At 36.9% G+C, this 22,680-nt stretch overlaps 2 protein-coding genes across 5 annotated transcripts in view; one reads left to right on the top strand and one right to left on the bottom strand.

Moving 5' to 3' along the window:
• LOC121367355 (AP-1 complex subunit beta-1-like) overlaps nucleotides 1-1,088 on the bottom strand; it is a 32,429-nt gene extending 31,341 nt beyond the window's left edge. For 2 of the 4 annotated variants that reach the window (XM_041491476.1, XM_041491478.1), the window contains exon 1: nucleotides 766-864. The gene's annotated coding sequence lies outside the window, so the exon portion shown is untranslated. Of the gene's footprint in view, nucleotides 1-765; nucleotides 865-1,020 lie in introns of those variants that run through there. The other 2 variants (XM_041491475.1, XM_041491479.1) reach the window with 2 other exon arrangements.
• A 10-nt stretch (nucleotides 1,089-1,098) lies between these two features.
• Nucleotides 1,099-22,396, top strand: LOC121367357 (peroxisome assembly protein 12-like). Its single transcript, XM_041491480.1, has 9 exons — nucleotides 1,099-1,175; nucleotides 1,964-2,114; nucleotides 3,111-3,219; nucleotides 5,423-5,526; nucleotides 7,151-7,240; nucleotides 13,263-13,489; nucleotides 14,376-14,547; nucleotides 19,923-20,002; nucleotides 22,195-22,396. Exons 2-9 carry the CDS (start codon nucleotides 1,992-1,994, stop codon nucleotides 22,310-22,312), a joined length of 1,023 nt encoding a protein of 340 aa, XP_041347414.1. The 5' UTR covers nucleotides 1,099-1,175; nucleotides 1,964-1,991; the 3' UTR covers nucleotides 22,313-22,396.
• Nucleotides 22,397-22,680: the final 284 nt, after the last annotated feature.

Here is a 22,680-nt window from a genome sequence, read left to right as displayed (position 1 = left end):
ACCCTGACATAGGAATATTTTTGCTGAATTAACAAAACCTTGCCAAAATCACTGCACAAATGAGGAAAAGACATGTGGACATGGAACAGAAAAATCAACATCCACTGAGGGGCTTAGAAGTATGGACTAAGTACAAGAGTACAGCGCTCTATCAACAGAGCAGGGAAATTTCCATTAGCTACTGCCAATACCAATACTACTACATACTCCCCCTCAAGGATATAACTGTCCAAATGTTTAGCAGTTCTAAAGAATTCTCAAATCTTCCCCTCTACCTGGGCTCACCCTGTATATTGTCAAATTAGCCAATAGGTAATTTTTATTCAAAATGGCTATAAAATTTAGACTTTGGCTAATGAAATATTCCTCAAATTAACCACATTTCAATGATTTTACTCTACATTTCCGAAAAATTGGCTAAACCACAATTTGTTCCTGTGTCAGCCCTGTTCTACCTGGCCCAGTGGAATTAACATAATAATAATTACTTCAATGTTGTATTAAAAACTAAACACGATGTATTGCCAAGGCATATAACTAACATAGCAAATGGTTTTCAAATGTGTTGCGGGGGGGGGGGGTGGGGGGGCAATAATTTAATAAGGACGTCTTGTCAAAAAAAAAAAAAAAAAAAGGCCAAGGGGGTGTGGTTTTGCCGACAATCAATTTATCAAGACAGAAGGCAAATTTCAAAGAAATCAGGCACTATTTACAACATTATTGAAACACCATTATAATAAAAGAAATACAATAAATAATAAATACATAATTTGTATGCAGCATCAACCTAGTGAAGCAGTGTGGCGGGTTATATTCGCAGACGATACGTGGTTGTCAAACAAAACCCAGCTTCCGGAAGTGTACAGAAAAAGAAACTATCGTCGGTATCACCGGTATGATTCAACCGAGAATATGTTCTACAGTACGTTGTAACCAAAAAATAAAATAAAAACACACTTTTACTATTCTAAATGTCAAAAATAATACATAAACGTTTTATAATTATTAGTCGATGCTTACGATTATCAAGGATTTCTGCAACTAATATCAAAATTATAGTCAATGTCATTTACCTTGACCTTAAATGAATGAACTTTGACCTGGTGAATTGCACTTGAGTATTTCCTTCTGGAGAAACTAATGTAAAATATTGGAATACAAGAGTGAAAAGAAAGGTTTTTATTTTGAAACAGATTTCTAAATATATTTTATGGTTCTATTGTATTACTTACTAGGTCTGTTACTGAATTATTTTGAAAATGTGTCGATCTAGTGCAAGGGGCACGTTATGTCAATATTTTTCTTAACCACATGCTACGTCCATTCGTAATAGTGTCGGTCTAGAGAATTTAAAGTTGCGTTGTCTCATCCCTGTTGACCAAAAGGTTCTTTGGGGTAGGGGTATCGTGGTGTTGAGGAGGAAGGGATGTTTGTCAAGAGTTACGTGAAAGCGTTCACAAAGAATTTTTTTATTTATGCAGTAAAATGCAGCCAGTCATTGTCCCCCTTCCCCTCCCCTCCAACAAATGATTTTCTGTTGGGCTTTTAATTAAACATTTAAATAAAAAAAGTACCTTCCTGCAAAGAATGTTAATTAGAACAGCGTTGAGAAGGTGATGTCACATGGTCACTAGCAATTAGTGATGTAAAAATTCACACGTCAGTGATGTAGATTTTCCTTAAGTCACTTGAGTTTATTTTACAGACAAATTGTTAAGGGGTTGCATGATAAAAAGAAAATAATAATCAGGGTACCATACTACTTTTTGATATTGTGTTTATTTAGCTTTGTTTGATAATGGTGTAACTGGCAATCTTCATTGAGCCTATTATACCATTATCTAAACATCGCCAAATAAACACAGTACCGTACTACCAAAACTTAGTAACCTGATATTTTATGTGTGAAAGGTAATTTATTTTTGTTAACACAAACTTAAATTTACCCATTTTATGCCCACAGAGAGCTGGACTAACGAAAATCAGTGGCCATGGCCGAGCACGGTGCTCATCTGACATCTGCTTACTCGGCTGAAATTCCGACCATATTTGAAGTTCTTGCTCAAGACAGTTTGATGTCCATTGTCCGTCCGGCTGTCAAACATGCAGTCAGGGTTTGTAGTTTTTAAACACTACTGTGGATTTTTCACTATTAGAGCAGTTGTTGACAATTGAAAACAGACATTATACTTATAGATTGTTTAGATTACTCGGTATCCAGTTCTGTACATCCGATGTGCTTTTGGTCATCCTGGTGTTTCTAATATCATAAATGCATTTTTTCATATTTTTCAAAATGCACATACCTCTGAGGAGTAACTGTTATGGAGATGAACTCTAGGGTATTTTTTTTTAGTGTATTTCCCCTTTTAAACATCCCATACTCTTTATCCAAATGTTTTTCAGGTTTGTAGATCAAGCAGACTTAGTGCCCATTTTCCAGGTTGAAGGTACTAATACTATACTGTAGAAGTATTTTTACATTTATTTGTTATAAATACACACGATTCCAAATTATCAAGTCATGACAAGTTGACCGTCAGCAGCTAGCTAGGGCTGTCAAGACAGATGAGTTACACAAAGACAGCAAACTTGTTAGTAACATTTGCCTGGCAGTACATTACAGTGTTTGCCCTCAGTTCCGTCAGTCATCCACTAAAGATTCTCCAGTGAAAAACTAAATACTACTAATAATTTCAGTTTGCTGGCTGTAATTTTTTTTATGGGCAAAATTTAATAAATAATGTTTTTGTGGGAATCAACTTTGAGATAGCACAGGTCTTTAAGCCAATATAAAATATTCCTAGCAGCTTGATAAATGTCGTTTGAAAATAGAACGCCAAATTCAGTTTAGAAGTGACAGCTGAAAACTGTAATATTTTACATTTCTCAAAACAGTTTGTAGAGGCGACACAGTGTAAAAATAGCGGTATGGCTCGAGGTTGTCAGACTCTCCTTTCCAATTCACCTGTGAAGGACATTTTCACAGATACAACAAATATGAACAAAAAAGTGGTACGGTCATGTCGTACCTCTTTGAAATTTGAAAGGAAGGACACAAAACATTAACACAGAACATATTGTGATGCCTTTCTTGTTTGTCGATTTAGGTGTTGGCAGAGAATCGGCCCGAAACATTCAGTTGGTTATTGCAGTACTTTGATGAGCTCTATTGTCTTTTGGACTTTACAGTGCAGAGATACTATTTACAGAAATATGGTAAGTATATGCATACACAGCTTGAAACAGTTGTACCACTTGTACTGGGGAGGTGGTGTCTTGTTGTCTCCTAAAATCTGAAGTTTTCACTATATCAAATGTAAGTTTGCTTAAATAGAATTGCAGCTAACTTAGTTTGGATCAGAAAAATAAGCGTACAAGACATGGGGGTAGTGCTGGAAAAAACCCTCAAATTCAGCCAAAATGATACAAATATTCTGGCAAAATGTGCTAACCTGATACTTTTTTACCATGTATTTCCACCATTCACCTTCAAAATTAGTCCATATAAAAATGTGTAGTAATTCAGTTTCAACCCTATATGGCTGTTTGGTAGTAATGTTAATATTAATAAATAATGTTATGCAGATTCGGGCATATTCATTTAATTTGGGCAAACGCCAGCCTGCTCCCCTACAAAAATGGGAGCCCGTACGCCTATGATCAGAAATATGAGATTTAAAAAGATTTTATGTTGATTTTCAATTTTAGACTCCTGTCAGCAAGATATTCCAGTTGAAAGTGTAAAACACCTCGATCGAGCTGTTGTCTTACTGTAAGTTTGCGCCTGTGTGTGCTGTTACTCCTTGTTGTGCAGGGCTGGCAGCATTCTCATGTGTTTCCTTGAGAGTGGCAAATACAGCACATATTCCTCATGGTGCAAGGCTGACAACATTCTCATGTGTTTCCTTGAGAGTGGCAAATACATCACATATTCCTCCTCATGGTGCAAGGCTGACAACATTCTCATGTGTTTCATTGAGCGTGGCAAATACAGCACATATTCCTCATTGTGGTGCAGGGCTGGCAACATTCTCATGTGTTTCATTGAGCGTGGCAAATACATCACATATTCCTCATAGTGGTGCAGGGCTGGTAGCATTCTCATGTGTTTCCTTGAGAGTGGCAAATACAGCACATATTCCTCATCATGGTGCAGGGCTGGCAGTATTCTCATGTGTTTCCTTGAGAGTGGCAAATACAGCACATATCCCTCCTCGTGGTGCAGGTCTGGCAATATTCTAATGTCTATCATTGAGAGTGGCAAATACAGCACATATTCCTCCTCGTGGTGCAGGGCTGACAACATTCTCATGTGTTTCATTTAGAGTGGCAAATACAGCACATATTCCTCCTCATGGTGCAAGGCTGACAACATTCTCATGTGTTTCATTGAGCGTGGCAAATACAGCACATATTCCTCATAGTGGTGCAGGGCTGGCAACATTCTCATGTGTTTCATTGAGCGTGGCAAATACATCACATATTCCTCATTGTGGTGCAGGGCTGGCAACATTCTAATGTCTATCATTGAGAGTGGCAAATACAGCACATATTCCTCATCGTGGTGCAGGGGTGACAACATTCTCATGTGTTTCGTTCAGCATGGCGAATACAGCACACATTTGGTATCTCTTAGAAATTTTAAAAACAAGTTCTATGAGCATCAATGATAATGTTGTCAAATATGTATGTTCTTGAAATTCATTCATTCAGTTCATTCATTTGCTGTAAGTTGGAGACAGTACAATAATTTGAACCATCCTAGTAAACACAATGTGAAGCACTATTGACTGACTGATTGAGTCATGAGAGAACACCGTGAGCTTTAACTGTACAGTCTGAAAGGTGTTTAACTAGGACACATGTTGTACTCTGTGTTTATACTGAAAGGTCTTTAACTAGGACACATGTTGTACTCTGTGTTTATACTGGAAGGTGTTTAACTAGGACACATGTTGTACTCTGTGTTTATACTGGAAGGTGTTTAACTAGGACACATGTTGTACTCTGTGTTTATACTGGAAGGTGTTTAACTAGGACACATGTTGTACTCTGTGTTTATACTGGAAGGTGTTTAACTAGGACACATGTTGTACTCTGTGTTTATACTGGAAGGTGTTTAACTAGGACACATGTTGTACTCTGTGTTTATACTGGAAGGTGTTTAACTAGGACACATGTTGTACTCTGTGTTTATACTGGAAGGTGTTTAACTAGGACACATGTTGTACTCTGTGTTTATACTGAAAGGTGTTTAACTAGGACACATGTTGTACTCTGTGTTTATACTGAAAGGTGTTTAACTAGGACACATGTTGTACTCTTGTGTTTATACTGAAAGGTCTTTAACTAGGACACATGATGTACTCTGTGTTTATACTGGATATTATAACTACTCATTATACATGGTGTGTTGTAGGTGCCTCGTTTGCAGAAAACTTCTATGACCTCAAGAGGGTTCCAGCCAATTCTTCTTCTAGTCGCTTACCAAAGACACGGCAGTGGACATCTCTCGTTTGTCTGGTGAGTAGATCGATGAGGCATGTTAATATAATATACTAGTAATGTTTAAAATTGTTAAGGTTTATACAGTTTTAATCTATGTTATTAGTTTGTATTCTATAACGAGTAAAAAGTGTTATTTCCACCTTTGTGTTCATGTAAGCACTGCAAAGTGACTTACAAAATACCTACACTAAATGTTCCAAACTTTATTGGAAAACAACGATGACATCATTATTCATATGTGACATCATTCTAGATAATTTTCAGTACATCAATACCACATCTATATCGTGTACCATACCACACCTATATCCTGTACCATACCACACCTATATCCTGTACCATACCACACCCATGTCCTGTGCCATACCATACCCATGTCCTGTGCCATAGCACACCCATGTCCTGTACCATACCACACCCATACCATACCACACCCATGTCCTGTACCATACCACACCCATCTCCTGTACCATACGACACCCATATCCTGTACCATACCACTGCTACATCCTGTACCATACCACTGCTACATCCTGTAGTCCACCACTGCTACATCCTGTAGTCTACCACTGCTACATCCTGTACCATACCACTGCTACATCCTGTAGTCTACCACTGCTACATCCTGTACCATATCACTGCTACATCCTGTAGTCTACCACTGCTACATCCTGTACGATACCACTGCTACATCCTGTACCATACCACTGCTACATCTTGTAGTCTACCACGGCTACATCATGTAGTCTACCACTGCTACATCCTGTACCATACCACTGCTACATCCTGTAGTCTACCACTGCTACATCCTGTAGTCTACCACTGCTACATTCTGTAGTATACCACTGCTACATCCTGAACCATACCACTGCTACATCCTGTAGTCTACCACTGCTACATCCTGTAGTCTACCACAGCTACATCCTGTAGTCTACCACTGCTACATCCTGTACCATACCACTGCTACATCCTGTAGTCTACCACAGCTACATCCTGTAGTCTACCACTGCTACACCCTGTACCATACCACTGCTACATCCTGTATCATACCACTGCTACATCCTGTAGTCTACCACTGCTACATCCTGTAGTCTACCACTGCTACATCCTGTAGTCTACCACTGCTACATCCTGTACCATACCACTGCTACATCCTGTAGTCTACCACTGCCACATCCTGTAGTCTACCACTGCTACATCCTGTAGTCTACCACTGCTACATCCTGTACCATACCACTGCTACATCCTGTACCATACCACTGCTACATCCTGTAGTCTACCACTGCTACATCCTGTAGTCTACCACTGCTACATCCTGTAGTCTACCACTGCCACATCCTGTAGTCTACCACAGCTACATCCTGTAGTCTACCACTGATACATCCTGTACCATACCACTGGTACATCCTGTACCATACCACTGCTACATCCTGTAGTCTACCACTGCTACATCCTGTAGTCTACCACTGCTACATCCTGTACCATACCACTGCTACATCCTGTAGTCTACCACTGCCACATCCTGTAGTCTACCACTGCCACATCCTGTAGTCTACCACTGCTACATCCTGTAGTCTACCACTGCTACATCTTGCTGAAAGAAACTCACATGCATTGTCCTTGATTTTTCTTTTTTAAGGTATTGATTCCATATGTGAAAACTAAAGTGGATCAGATGTTTGAAGATCTCCGTCATAGATATGGTCCCAGTGGCAGAATTAGCTCAGGGGTAAGGACTGTTTGAAATATGAAAGTCAGATCAGTTTGGTGTTGTGTTACCTTACAGCCAGAACGTGTTTCTCTTGTCTCGTATGGAAGGTAAGATATAGGTTATACTTTCTCTGATGTAAGCAGTTCAGATTTTATGTTTTTTGTTTTCATTAAAATTTGCATTTAGCTAGAAATTATACATTGTATGTCAAGATTACTATCAATGGTACAGTCTCAAAGTTGCATAATGGGCCATTAGCATCTTCCTATGAAAATTAATTGTTTACTTTTGTTTTGAAATACAAACATTAAACATTTAAATATACCCGTAAGTCCATACAAAATTCAAACAAAATATGGAAATTTAATTTTCCAGTAGAAATGTTGTTTTTTAATTGGATATCTTTAGAGGGTGATCACTGGAATTGGAAACGTTCAGTTGATGCGAACACTTCGTAACGTTATACTCGGCAGATGTTGCCGACATGTCTACTGTCTTTGTGCAACTCATCAGTCTCTGAGGGCTGACAGTCAAGTGCCCAGACTTTGTGGAATTGCCGATTTTATAAGATTTGTTATAACGTGATAGGACAGAAATCTAGTCATGGTGAAAGCGACTTTGTATTCACGACATGGAAGTACATGAAATTTCAATATTTGCGAGTTATATATATATAAAGGTTATGTGTGGCATTGATTAATTGATCATAAATATAAAAGTAGTGATATATGACACTTGTAACAGTCCTTGGCTTTTGAAAAACCATGGAAAGTAAAAAATCGCACACCTCAAAATGCTTAGGGGAGTGAAAAATTAGTTAATTGATAATGTTGGTTGGGGCACTTACATTCACTTGGCATTTTTTATTAAATAATTAGGCAACCAGTCTCCCTCCCTCAACATGTTGTAAAACGTCGTTTGACCTACCACTACCAGTTACAAACGGCTCTGACATCTGTCAAGTCGGTGTTACGTTATTCATCTAGAATGGTCCCAATGTTCTTGATAAAAAAATATACAAATTCCAACAAAAACTGTCCTTACAAAGGATTTTATTTCAAACGTGGGTTGCCATAATGAAGATAATCTAAAAACAAAAAACCCCATAATTTTAGACACCTTCATAAATGTGTAACAAATTGTCAAGTAGACCAGCATGTGTGTGCAGCCAGAGTTCCAAGAGTAAAAATAATCTGACCCCGATAGCTCTGAATGTCAATATGCTACAGAGTACTGCACATCAAATCATGTTCCAGTCGCATGATCGGTGACTTTCTAACAAACGTATTGAAAATTAAATAGTCGGCTATGATTACTATTATAGTTTGTACATACATGTGTATATACATATATAAATAACACATGTACATTAATTAACCTCTGGCTGAAATACAAATATATAAATGAAGTTTTATTTGATTGTTTTAAAGCTAAAAAACCCCAAAAATAATAGACATAAAAAAAGACATTTTGTAAACGAGACCTTAGCCTATTCCTACATACCTATTATCATTTCTTTTCCTTCTTTTTATTATTCCGTCTACTTTTGAATTGTCTTTGTCTAAATTTCATTTCTTTTTCAAAGAAAGTAGAACGCTACACACTTGCCATTTTTGGGACCTCACATAAGCTTTGTAGACTAACAGTTATGAACTAATCATCACAATTTTACCGACTTCACTGATTTCCGTAATGAGTTCATTTGTGTATGCTACAAAAGCCACTATTTAATTCAATTCCATTTTTTTCTCATAACTATATGAACAGTATATATAAGTAAACCTTATCAGACGTAGTGATTTATTAACTTACAAAAGTCGACTGTTTCTAATTAATAATAAATTAAATAGGCAAAGGAGTTCTGATCGGATTGGTACGTCTTCGAAGATTTGTAGCAAAGACAAGTGCCAGTCATTTATTAAAAGCTTGCCTGGACCCTACCATTCTGGTCACATTTTTTCTATTTCTGGTATTATTAAACGGGTCCTACTATGAGCTACATAAGGTAAATAGTGGCAATCAATATACAAAATTATTTTACGTGCGCTGTTGTAACATGCATTATTTTTTACACAGATTGAAATTATGTGCACTGTACGAGTACGATCGCACCCGCGCACCTTAAAAGACAAGGTCTGTTGTAACTATGGCACTGAACCTTTACATACCTCTACTCCATTTATGCCTACACACATGTAGTATATATAGCAAAGATGCTGCACTTGCCAGCAATAAACATATATCACTATGGTAATCATTTTGCAAATACAGTCGAGACTAGCCTAACAGCCAGCTGTATATAACGGTCACATGCCCATAACGGCCACCAAATATCATATCCAATGCATTTCCTTCTTTATTTTACCTGTATATAACAGCCACCTGTTCAATGCGGGCAGCGGCCACTATTGAATGTCAAAAATTAATGGTTGAACCTGCTATAACGGCCACAAAATTATAATGACCACTATTTTTTGTTTTGTCCAAAATGGACACTTGAACTTGCTATATCGGTCACACAATATATTCATGTATTGACCTGTTCCAGTCACAATAGAAAGTTATTGTTTTACTTGAGTTGAAACAACGCATCATTAATCATGTTTGCATTGAACTTACATATACATATATATTCGACTGGTCAACACTGACAGGTAGTGTATTCTAAGGTGTGTGATTGCTGCTAGTCAGACAAGCAGTTCCGACCATCTGCCACCATGTTTGTTCAGCCATTACACATTGACAAATTGACCCTTTTGTTAATGTATAATGATTTCTTACCTGCAAGCTTTTGTGTGTCATGCACTAATTTAATAGAATGCAATGGAAAGCAATCAACGATAAATTAATTTTTCAAAAGGTGTGTAATAGAATGACTTTCAACAAAACATATTAAATTTATTTTCTTTGAATAACGTTTTAATGTTGTAAACAAAAATATGTTTTTCTCTCTATTTTATATTTTTTTGACAATTGTTAATACTTTATGCATTCCAGTTTAGTAGTGGGTTTTTTTTATAGTAAATTGTTTTATGTGTATTTTCTTTCACCTGTATATAACAGTCACCTGTCCACAATGGCCACTTTTGCCAGGTCCGTTCAGTGGCCATTATATACAGGTTCGACTGTATATACAATAAGTCATGGTCTTATTTATGATTCTAAATAGATTGGCAAATGATAACCTTTAAATATAATTATTCAGCTTTTGCATTCAAAATATTTTACTTTCTGATGAGAGTTATCAAAATATTGATAGTCTCAGATTCTTAAATATGGTCAGACAAAGCCCATAGCGAAAACCTGATGGAAAATAGCATGTGTATAGCACAGATGGACACACAAAATGAGCACCTGTCATTATTAAAAAGACAAGGACTGGGATTTGGAGGTGGAGAGCAAACGAAATTGAAGGAAGGAAGGAAATGTTTTATTTAACGACGCACTCAACACATTTTATTTACGTTTATATGGCGTCAGACATATGGTTAAAGACCACACAGATATTGAAGGAGGAAACCCGCTGTCGTCACTTCATGGGCTTCTCTTTTCGATTGGCAGCAAGGGATCTTTTATATGCACCATCCCATAGACAGGATAGCACATACCACGGCCTTTGATATACCAGTAGTGGTGCACTGGCTGGAACGAAATTGAAAGTCAGGAAGGGCTGTCAGATTAAGAAGAAATGGGATGCTTAATGGAATTCAAAGGAGATAATGGGAAGGGACAGCATGATTTATAAAATAATTTAAGAAAACAAAAATTAATTAATTATTGGTAGATTAATTAGGTAAACGGACAAAACCCCACCCGGAAAAAACCCCACTGGATAAAACCCCACTGGAAAAAAACCCACTCGGACATAACCCCACACAGAAAAAAACCCACTCGGACATAACCCCACTCATATATCTCAATATATAACAAAATCGTATATACAGTATTTATTTTTTATTGAAACAAGTGTAATCTAGCCTACTTCCACCTCACACAGTGGCCGATGCCTTTCAGAACTTCCGAAATGGACTTGATGTCATCCCGTCTGTCAGTGCAGAGGTTATGGAGCTTCGTCTGCAGCTTCTTTATGTGGTGTCGTACCCGTTTTGCAGGTCGTTTACCACGCTCATCCATAAGTCGTGCAGTAGCAGCCTGGGTTTGATCCTTCCGAATGCTGTCTATGGCTCTCCAGATGGTTGGGTGGGCATGTCCAACTAGTTTCGCAAAGGAATTGTTCCACCCCTCACATATGTTATTGGTTCTGGATCCACCTTTCAATGTGATGGTGTGCACATTCCAGATGGATGGTGCGTACGCAGGGGGAATACGGCGCATACGAAGAGGAGGTACAGATCCATCTGATCGTTGAGGAGGCTGAATACGGCGATAAGATCCTGACACATAAGTGCTGTCAAAATACACGAGCAAGGGTTCCAACCCATCAGGGGTGTTGTCACGCAGATAGGTCATCCCCTCTGGTACATCATTAACTGGTAGGAATGCCAGTCCATCAAGCATACCACAGAAAAGCTTAACATCCTTCTCTTCCCGATAGCGTTGAACAAGGCCGAGACTCTGTATTTTCCTCCACGTGCTCTGCGTAAGATGGTAGAAGCATCCATGAACATTGACTTGTGGACCAAAGGTTGTTATTACTGCATTCATCACAGCTTGTTCAAAGTCGAGGGTGACAGTTACAGGATCAGCCTGGAATCCTAGCTCGCTGCAGCGATCCTGAATTGATATGAATAGTTCCTCATATGTGGATTGGTGCTTGTTTGGTAGAAATGCATACACACACATCACAGCTGACTCACCGAGTGGAACACGAATCACATACAGCTGAGTAAACATTCTTCAACCTTATAAGGGGTCCATCTGATGCAGAATTTATGACATACCCAATCAACAATGGGAAGCCCTAAATCCATGATTTCCTTGATCTCTTAGAAGAAAACCTGGCCTCCTTAATCTCTTGATCACAAAGTTCAGATAATCCTTTGTCATGGAGATCAATGCAATCAGTGCAACACTTGACTGATCAAAATACAAATGTAAACTTTATTCTTTATCATAATCTATTTTGTGAATTTTATTTATAATTTTATTCTTCCAAAACAGAAATTTCAACTTTATTTCATATTTTTCAGTTTTATGTGTAAAATGGTCACAGTGGGGTTTTGTCCATTTTTCTCATTTATTGATGGGGTTATGTCCGAGTGGGGTTTTTTCCAGTGGGGTTATGTCTGGGTGGGTTTTTTTCCAGTGGGGTTTTATCCTGGATTCATTAATTAGGCCAGTATTTTTTTATTATTCGGTTTACGAACCCGCTGACGTAAATTTTGCTCAAATACATTTTTTTTTAAAGTCGTATTTTTCACTTTTTTTTTCTCTTTTTTTTCCGCTGACTTCCACAAATAGCTCTAAAGAAAAAAAGAGTTACCATTCTAGTCTATTGTGGCGCATTTCGTAAGGTAACTGAGAAATAACACTTATTTCGTCAATAAATATACCATTGTAGATACGAATTGTTAATTCATCTTCGGTCGCTCTCTTTCGGTCCGATTCGCTAGTTTGCTCCAATTTTTATGCACCGCGCGGTTGCGCACAGAGACCTCACTTCTGGAATAGCAGCATGACAAAATGGAATCTTTCATATGTTCAAATTGTTGGTATCATGGTGTCTCTTCGCATTGTGGAGTGTCACTTTGGGGGTCAAACCTTTGATCAGTGTAGGTAGCTGTCTGATGTTTTCTCTGTAGCACTCTTGCTTCTCTCACATTAAAAGCATCAGTAGTGTCTATTTTCCCACAGGATATGTGGAAGCTTAGAGGTGCCTTGTCAATCTTTTATTTTGTTACAAAGAATCCACATCTATCAAAGTAGCCATATTTAAAAAAAAACCCACCCCTACTGATACACCCCAAACAGGTTGGGTTTTTAGTTTTTTTTCCCTTCCTCCTACCTTCTTGTTCGTAAACCTAAAAAAAAAAAAAATACTGGCCATAATAATGTTTCTAAGGTTGAGTTATATTTTTAGCACCACCCTGCCATCAGGAAGTTTCTTCAGGCATTCCTGGCTGCCTATCCCTACGTTCACATGACGTGGGAGGGGGCGTGTCTCTGGTATCAGTTGGCCTACATGTTAGGTCAAGGTCGCTTCCACTCACCGTTCCTGCACTTGTCTGGAACAGAACTGAGGAGACTTGGCGAAGATGACCTGCCAACCCAGCAGGACAGAAAACACGTCTCATGGGCAGACGCAAGGTTTGTGTAATACGATTCACCGATCTACCTTTATACACTTGAATGTAACTGAAACTGTCAGTTATAAATTGATCACAAATATTATTTTGTTTTAACTTTGCTTTATAAAATTTAAAATTATCAAAACTCATTTTGGTATTAGCACTTTGTATTTTTAAATCAGTGATTTATCCAGGCTTCTGTGAGTCTGAACATAGGTCCCTTCCCAAAAGAAAGTGGCACTAAAAATTCACAATATATATATTTACTTATGTCTGTTCTATTAAATTAATTTAACATTGGTGTACTGCATCATTCAGTGGCATGGAAATGTTTTCCAAGTATGATTTACTCGCACTAATTTTCCCAATCCCATCAGACATAGAACTGTGGCGAAATGTCCTGGATAAATCCCTGAAAATAATAGTGTGTTAGCCCTTAGGCTGAAGTTTTCACTTGGAGTTATTTCCCTTGGTGTTCTTTAACATGAATTCAGTTCACATTTATTTATGTCCTGTTTGTTTTTATTATAAAAAATGTTTTAAGGGTAGAGTGGGAGCTGTTTTCATAAATAATTGTACTTAGGAATGGTATTAATATATTTCTTGTAAAATCTAAGCAATGCAATTGTTTAGTGAAATATAAACCAAATTTATTTTGTAAATATTATGTTATCTATTTCCTTGAAGGTTATTTGTGAGACTGATCAAACAAGCCAACATCATGTGATAAATTAGGTAATTTATCACAAAAACTCCTACTTCATTTGTGTATATATAAATATTATTTTAAATCACGAACAACAGTTAGCTTAAGGACAGAACTGTGACTTTATATATGTTTTTTTTATATCTTTATTTTTTGTTGGTGGTGTTTCTGATTCATGTATTGTTGTATTATTTAACAGGCTCGCCCAGCGTATTGGTATCATCACTCGGAAGTCACTGAGTGCTGCGGCTGTTACCGTGTCAACAAGTCTTTCTGTTGGGGTATTCTTCCTGCAGTTCCTGGAGTGGTGGTATTCCAGTGATACTAACGCTCCATCTCTCACAGCCCTGCCCATCCCAGATCCACCCCAGGTTAGTTATTACAGTCAGACTAACACACACAATCTCTGACAGCCAGTGATATTGTGATGTATTAAAATATAGTGAGACTGTGATGTATAGAAGTATATTGTCACTAATGTATTGAAGTATAGTGACACTGATGTATAGAAGTATAGTGAGAGTGATGTATAGAAGTATAGTGAGAGTGATGTATAGAATATAGTGAGAGTGATGTATTGAAGTATAGTGAGACTGATATATTGAAGTATAGTGAGACTGGTGTATTAAAGTATAGTGAGACTGATGTATTGGAGTATATAGAGACTGTGATGTAATGAAGTATTGTGAGACTGTGATGTAATGAAATATGGTGAGACTGATGTAATAAAGTATAGTGAGACTGATGTATTGAAGTATAGTGAGACTGATGTATTGAAGTATAGAGAGACTGATGTAATGAAGTATGGTGAGACTTATATATTAAAGTATAGTGAGACTGGTGTATTAAAGTATAGTGAGACTGATGTATTAAAGTATAGTGAGACTGATGTATAGAAGTATAGTGAAACTGATGTAATGAAATATGGTGAGACTGATGTAATGAAGTATGGTGAGACTGATATATTAAAGTATAGTGGGACTGATGTATTGAAGTATGGTGAGACTGATGTAATGAAGTATAGTGAGACTGATGTAATGAAGAATAGTGAGACTGATGTAATGAAGTATGGTGAGACTGATGTATTGAAGTATAGTGAAACTGTTGTAATGAAGTATGGTGAGACTGATGTATTGAAGTATGGTGAGACTGATGTAATGGAGTATAGTGAGACTGATGTAATGAAGTATAGTGAGACTGATGTATTAAAGTATAGTGAGACTGTGGTGTATTAAAGTATAGTGAGACTGATGTATTAAAGTATAGTGAGACTGATGTATAGAAGTATGGTGAAACTGAGATGTAATGAAGTATGGTGAGACTGTGATGTAATGAAATATGGTGAGACTGTGATGTAATGAAGTATGGTGAGACTGTGATGTAATGAAGTATAGTGAGACTGATGTATTAAAGTATACTGAGACTGATGTATTAAAGTATAGTGAGACTGATGTATAGAAGTATAGTGAAACTGATGTAATGAAGTATGGTGAGACTGTGATGTAATGAAATATGGTGAGACTATGATGTAATGAAGTATGGTGAGACTGATGTATTAAAGTATAGTGAGACTGATGTATAGAAGTTTAGTGAAACTGATGTAATGAAGTATCGTGAGACTGATGTAATGAAGTATAGTGAGACTGATGTATTGAAGTATAGTGAGACTGATGTAATGAAGTATAGTGAGACTGATGTAATGAAGTATAGTGAGACTGATGTATTAAAGTATAGTGAGACTGGTGTATTAAAGTATAGTAAGACTGATGTATTAAAGTATAGTGAGACTGATGTATAGAAGTATAGTGAAACTGTGATGTAATGAAGTATGGTGAGACTGATGTAATGAAATATGGTGAGACTGTGATGTAATGAAGTATGGTGAGACTGTGCTGTAATGAAGTATGGTGAGACTGTGATGTAATGAAGTATAGTGAGACTGATGTATTAAAGTATAGTGAGACTGATGTATTAAAGTATAGTGAGACTGATGTATAAAAGTATAGTGAAACTGATGTAATGAAGTATGGTGAGACTGATGTATTAAAGTATAGTGAGACTGATGTATAGAAGTATAGTGAAACTGATGTAATGAAGTATGGTGAGACTGATGTAATGAAGTATAGTGAGACTGATGTAATGAAGTATAGTGAGACTGATGTATTAAAGTATAGTGAGACTGTGGTGTATTAAAGTATAGTGAGACTGTGGTGTATTAAAGTATAGTGAGACTGATGTATTAAAGTATAGTGAGACTGATGTATAGAAGTATAGTGAAACTGATGTAATGAAGTATAGTGAGACTGACGTAATGAAGTATAGTGAGACTGATGTATTAAAGTATAGTGGGACTTTGATGTATTAAAGTATAGTGAGACTGAAGTATACTGAGACTGGTGTGTTAAAGTATATTGAGACTGTGGTGTATTAAAGTATACTGAGGTATTAAAGTACAGTGAGACTGTGAGGTATAGTGAAGTATATTGAGACTGATGTGTACAAGTATAGTGAGACTGGTGTATTAAATTATAGTGAGACTGATGTACAGAAGTATAGAGAGAGTGTGATGTATTAAAGTATAGTGAGACTGATGTATTTAAGTATAGTAAGGCTGTGATTTATTGAAGTATAGTGAGACTGATGTATTGAGGTATAGTGAGACTGTGATGTATTGAAGTATAGCGAGACTGATGTATTGAAGTATAGCGAGACTGATGTATTGAAGTATAGTGACACTGATGTATTGAAGTATAGCGAGACTGATGTATTGAAGTATAGTGAGACTGATGTTTTAAATCATAGTGAGTGATTTATAGAGTATAATGAGACTGATGTATTAAAGTATAGTGAGACTGATGTATTAAAGTATAGTGAGACTGATGTATTTACGTATAGTGAGACTGATGTATAAAAGTATAGTGAAACTGATGTAATGAAGTATGGTGAGACTGATGTATTAAAGTATAGTGAGACTGATGTATAGAAGTATAGTGAAACTGATGTAATGAAGTATGGTGAGACTGATGTAATGAAGTATAGAGTGACTGATGTATTGAAGTATAGAGTGACTGATGTAAAAATGAAGTATAGTGAGACTGATGTAATGAAGTATAGTGAGACTGATGTAATGAAGTATAGTGAGACTGATGTATTAAAGTATAGTGAGACTGATGTATTAAAGTATAGTGAGACTGATGTATTAACGTATAGTGAGACTGATGTATAAAAGTATAGTGAAACTGATGTAATGAAGTATGGTGAGACTGATGTATTAAAGTATAGTGAGACTGATGTATAGAAGTATAGTGAAACTGATGTAATGAAGTATGGTGAGACTGATGTAATGAAGTATAGTGAGACTGATGTATTGAAGTATAGAGTGACTGATGTAATGAAGTATAGTGAGACTGATGTAATGAAGTATAGTGAGACTGATGTAATGAAGTATAGTGAGACTGATGTATTAAAGTATAGTGAGACTGATGTATTAAAGTATAGTGAGACTGATGTATTAACGTATAGTGAGACTGATGTATAAAAGTATAGTGAAACTGATGTAATGAAGTATGGTGAGACTGATGTATTAAAGTATAGTGAGACTGATGTATAGAAGTATAGTGAAACTGATGTAATGAATTATAGTGAGACTGATGTATTAAAGTATAGTGGGACTTTGATGTATTAAAGTATATTGAGACTGAAGTATACTGAGACTGGTGTGTTAAAGTATATTGAGACTGTGATGTATTAAAGTATACTGAGGTATTAAAGTACAGTGAGACTGTAAGGTATAGTGAAGTATATTGAGACTGATGTGTACAAGTATAGTGAGACTGGTGTATTAAATTATAGTGAGACTGAAGTACAGAAGTATAGAGAGAGTGTGATGTATTAAAGTATAGTGAGACTGATGTATTTAAGTATAGTAAGGCTGTGATGTATTGAAGTATAGTGAGACTGTGATGTATTGAGGTATAGTGAGACTGTGATGTATTGAAGTATAGCGAGACTGATGTATTGAAGTATAGCGATACTGTGATGTATTGAAGTATAGTGAGACTGATGTATTGAAGTATAGTGAGACTGATGTTTTAAATTATAGTGAGTGATTTATAGAGTATGAGACTGATGTATTAAAGTATAGTGAGACTGATGTATTAAAGTATAGTGAGACTGATGTATTGAAGTATAGTGAGACTGTGATGTATTGAAGTATAGTGAGACTGATGTATTAAAGTATAGTGAGACTGGTGTATTGAATTATAGTGAGACTGTGATGTATTAAAGTATAGTGAGACTGGTGTATTGAATTATTGTTCGAGTTATACTAAATTATAGTCTGGCACTGATGCATTTAATTATTGTGTAATATTGTGATACATTCAAGTTAGTGTTAGACTGTGATGTGTTAAATCTGAGGATGTAGTTTCAGTCAGAACAGAGGCTTCACATGAGGCACATGGCCTTTAAAAGTCTCTATACAAGAGATAATGACTGAAATTGTAGGGCTTAACCATGCATGACATTATCCATATTATACAATCTGACAATAAATAGTTGTGATATAATAAACACAGATTACCATTCTGTATGGTAGGTATATGTGATATAATACACAACAGATTACCATTCTATCTGGTATTTATATGTGATATAATACACAACAGATTACCATTCTATCTGGTATTTATATGTGTTATAATACACAACAGATTACCATTCTATCTGGTATTTATATGTGATATAATACACAACAGATTACCATTCTATCTGGTATTTTATGTGTTATAATACACAACAGATTACCATTCTATCTGATATTTATATGTGATATAATACACAACAGATTACCATACTGTATGGTATTTATGTGTGATATAATACACAACAGATTACCATTCTGTCTGGTATTTATATGTGATCTAATACGCAACAGATTACCATTCTGTCTGGTATTTATATACGCAACAGATTACCATTCTGTCTGGTATTTATGTGCGATATAATACGCAACAGATTACCATTCTGTCTGGTATTTATGTGCGATCTAATACGCAACAGATTACCATTCTGTCTGGTATTTATGTGCGATCTAATACGCAACAGATTACCATTCTGTCTGGTATTTATGTGCGATCTAATACACAACAGATTACCATTCTGTCTGTTATTTATATGCGATCTAATACGCAACAGATTACCATTCTGTCTGTTATTTATATGCGATCTAATACACAACAGAGTACCATACTATCTGATATTTATATGCGATATAATACGCAACAGATTACCATTCTGTCTGGTATATATGCGATATAATACGCAACAGATTACCATTCTGTCTGGTATTTATATGTGATCTAATACGCAACAGATTATTCTGTCTGGTATTTATATGTGATATAATACGCAACAGATTACCATTCTGTCTGGTATTTATATGTGATCTAATACGCAACAGATTACCATTCTGTCTGGTATTTATATGTGATATAATACGCAACAGATTACCATTCTGTCTGGTATTTATATGTGATATAATACGCAACAGATTACCATTCTGTCTGGTATTTATATGTGATCTAATACGCAACAGATTACCATTCTGTCTGGTATTTATGTGCAATATAATACGCAACAGATTACCATTCTGTCTGGTATTTATGTGCGATATAATACACAACAGATTACCATTCTGTCTGGTATTTATATCACTCTAGTGATTTTTATTGTTTTCCTCTTGCAGAACGACTACCAAGGTTCATCTTGCATCTGTCCTCTTTGTGCCAGAACCCGAACGAACGACACGGCTCTTAGTGTCTCTGGGTAATTCTGTTTTAATCAGTCTTAGGGAAGTATTCTGTCATTCAATTACCTCAGGGAAGTATTCTGACATTCAGTTGCCTCAGGGAAGTATTCTGCCATTCAATTACCTCAGGGAAGTATTCTGCCATTCAATTGCCTCAGGGAAGTATTCTGTCATTCAATTGCCTCAGGGAAGTATTCTGTCATTCAATTGCCTCAGGGAAGTATTCTGACATTCAATTGCCTCAGGGAAGTATTCTGTCATTCAATTGCCTCAGGGAAGTATTCTGACATTCAATTGCCTCAGGGAAGTATTCTGACATTCAATTGCCTCAGGGAAGTATTCTGTCATTCAATTGCCTCAGGGAAGTATTCTGACATTCAATTGCCTCAGGGAAGTATTCTGACATTCAGTTGCCTCAGGGAAGTATTCTGCCATTCAATTGCCTCAGGGAAGTATTCTGCCATTCAATTGCCTCAGGGAAGTATTCTGTCATTCAATTGCCTCAGGGAAGTATTCTGCCATTCAATTGCCTCAGGGAAGTATTCTGTCATTCAATTGCCTCAGGGAAGTATTCTGTCATTCAATTGCCTCAGGGAAGTATTCTGCCATTCAATTACCTCAGGGAAGTATTCTGCCATTCAATTGCCTCAGGGAAGTATTCTGTCATTCAATTGCCTCAGGGAAGTATTCTGTCATTCAATTGCCTCAGGGAAGTATTCTGCCATTCAATTGCCTCAGGGAAGTATTCTGCCATTCAATTGCCTCAGGGAAGTATTCTGTCATTCAATTGCCTCAGGGAAGTATTCTGTCATTCAATTGCCTCAGGGAAGTATTCTGTCATTCAATTGCCTCAGGGAAGTATTCTGTCATTCAATTACCTCAGGGAAGTATTCTGTCATTCAATTACCTCAGGGAAGTATTCTGTCATTCAATTGCCTCAGGGAAGTATTCTGCCATTCAATTGCCTCAGGGAAGTATTCTGCCATTCAGTTGCCTCAGGGAAGTATTCTGCCATTCAGTTGCCTCAGGGAAGTATTCTGTCATTCAATTACCTCAGGGAAGTATTCTGTCATTCAATTGCCTCAGGGAAGTATTCTGTCATTCAATTGCCTCAGGGAAGTATTCTGCCATTCAATTGCCTCAGGGAAGTATTCTGCCATTCAGTTGCCTCAGGGAAGTATTCTGTCATTCAATTACCTCAGGGAAGTATTCTGCCATTCAATTACCTCAGGGAAGTATTCTGCCATTCAATTACCTGTCATTCAATTACCTCAGGGAAGTATTCTGTCATTCAATTGCCTCAGGGAAGTATTCTGACATTCAATTGCCTCAGGGAAGCATTCTGACATTCAATTGCCTCAGGGAAGCATTCTGCCATTCAATTGCCTCAGGGAAGTATTCTGTCATTCAATTGCCTCAGGGAAGTATTCTGCCATTCAATTGCCTCAGGGAAGTATTCTGTCATTCAGTTGCCTCAGGGAAGTATTCTGCCATTCAGTTGCCTCAGGGAAGTATTCTGACATTCAATTGCCTCAGGGAAGTATTCTGCCATTCAATTGCCTCAGGGAAGTATTCTGTCATTCAATTACCTCAGGGAAGTATTCTGTCATTCAATTGCCTCAGGGAAGTATTATGTCATTCAATTGCCTCAGGGAAGTATTCTGCCATTCAGTTGCCTCAGGGAAGTATTCTGACATTCAATTGCCTCAGGGAACCATTCTGCCATTCAATTACCTCAGGGAAGCATTCTGTCATTCAATTGCCTCAGGGAAGTATTCTGCCATTCAGTTGCCTCAGATTATTGTCATCAGAAAATTGATATGAGCAATACACGACTGTTATGAATTATTGTTTGTTCTAAGTTAAAATGTTGCTTAGTGTTTGAGGCAGTTGTAGCAGTATTCTTGGCCACTTAGAAATAAACAACAGAGTATTACATGAGCATGTATGAAATGTGGAATGTATTAAACAAGTGTGGACATTTTAATACAATTTTAAAACAGTTTGCAAACAATTGAATAAATTTGATATGCTAAACACTGATGTGACTGCGTAATTCCAGACCTCTATGAATATTAAATAAAGTTTAGTATTCTTCTCCAAATCCCTGACTTGGTACAACTAATATTTTGTTTTATTTAAATCTGTCTTGTTTGTAAAACACATTGTGAGATAAAAGTTATTATTTGTTATTTGTGTCACATTTCAGATATGTGTTTTGTTACCCATGTATCCATGGTTACATACAGAAGCATGGCTGTTGCCCAGTGACTGGCTTCCCTGCTCGGACAGATCACATGATTAAACTGTATCCTCCAGATTCATAGCACAAATATAACAGACAGACCCTTGTCAGATTCCTAGAATAAACAGATTAGTGTTATATGCTATAACACAGACTGGTGTCGGATCCTACAATACACACAACTGTCAGATCGTACAACACAAATCGGTGTCAGTGTCAGATCGTACAACACCGGCCAGTGTCAGATCCTACAACACAGATCAGTGTCAGATCATACAACACAGATCAGTGTCAGATCGTACAACACAGGCCAGTGTCAGATCCTACAACACAGATCAGTGTCAGATCGTACAACACCGGCCAGTGTCAGATCGTACAACACAGGCCAGTGTCAGATCTTACAACACAGATCAGTGTCAGATCGTACAACACAGGCCAGTGTCAGATCCT

The sequence above is a fragment of the Gigantopelta aegis genome, chromosome 3 (genome assembly GCF_016097555.1).
Source record: "Gigantopelta aegis isolate Gae_Host chromosome 3, Gae_host_genome, whole genome shotgun sequence".
Taxonomy (NCBI): Eukaryota; Metazoa; Mollusca; class Gastropoda; order Neomphalida; family Peltospiridae; genus Gigantopelta; species Gigantopelta aegis.
This window is presented reverse-complemented; position numbering and strand designations above follow the sequence as displayed.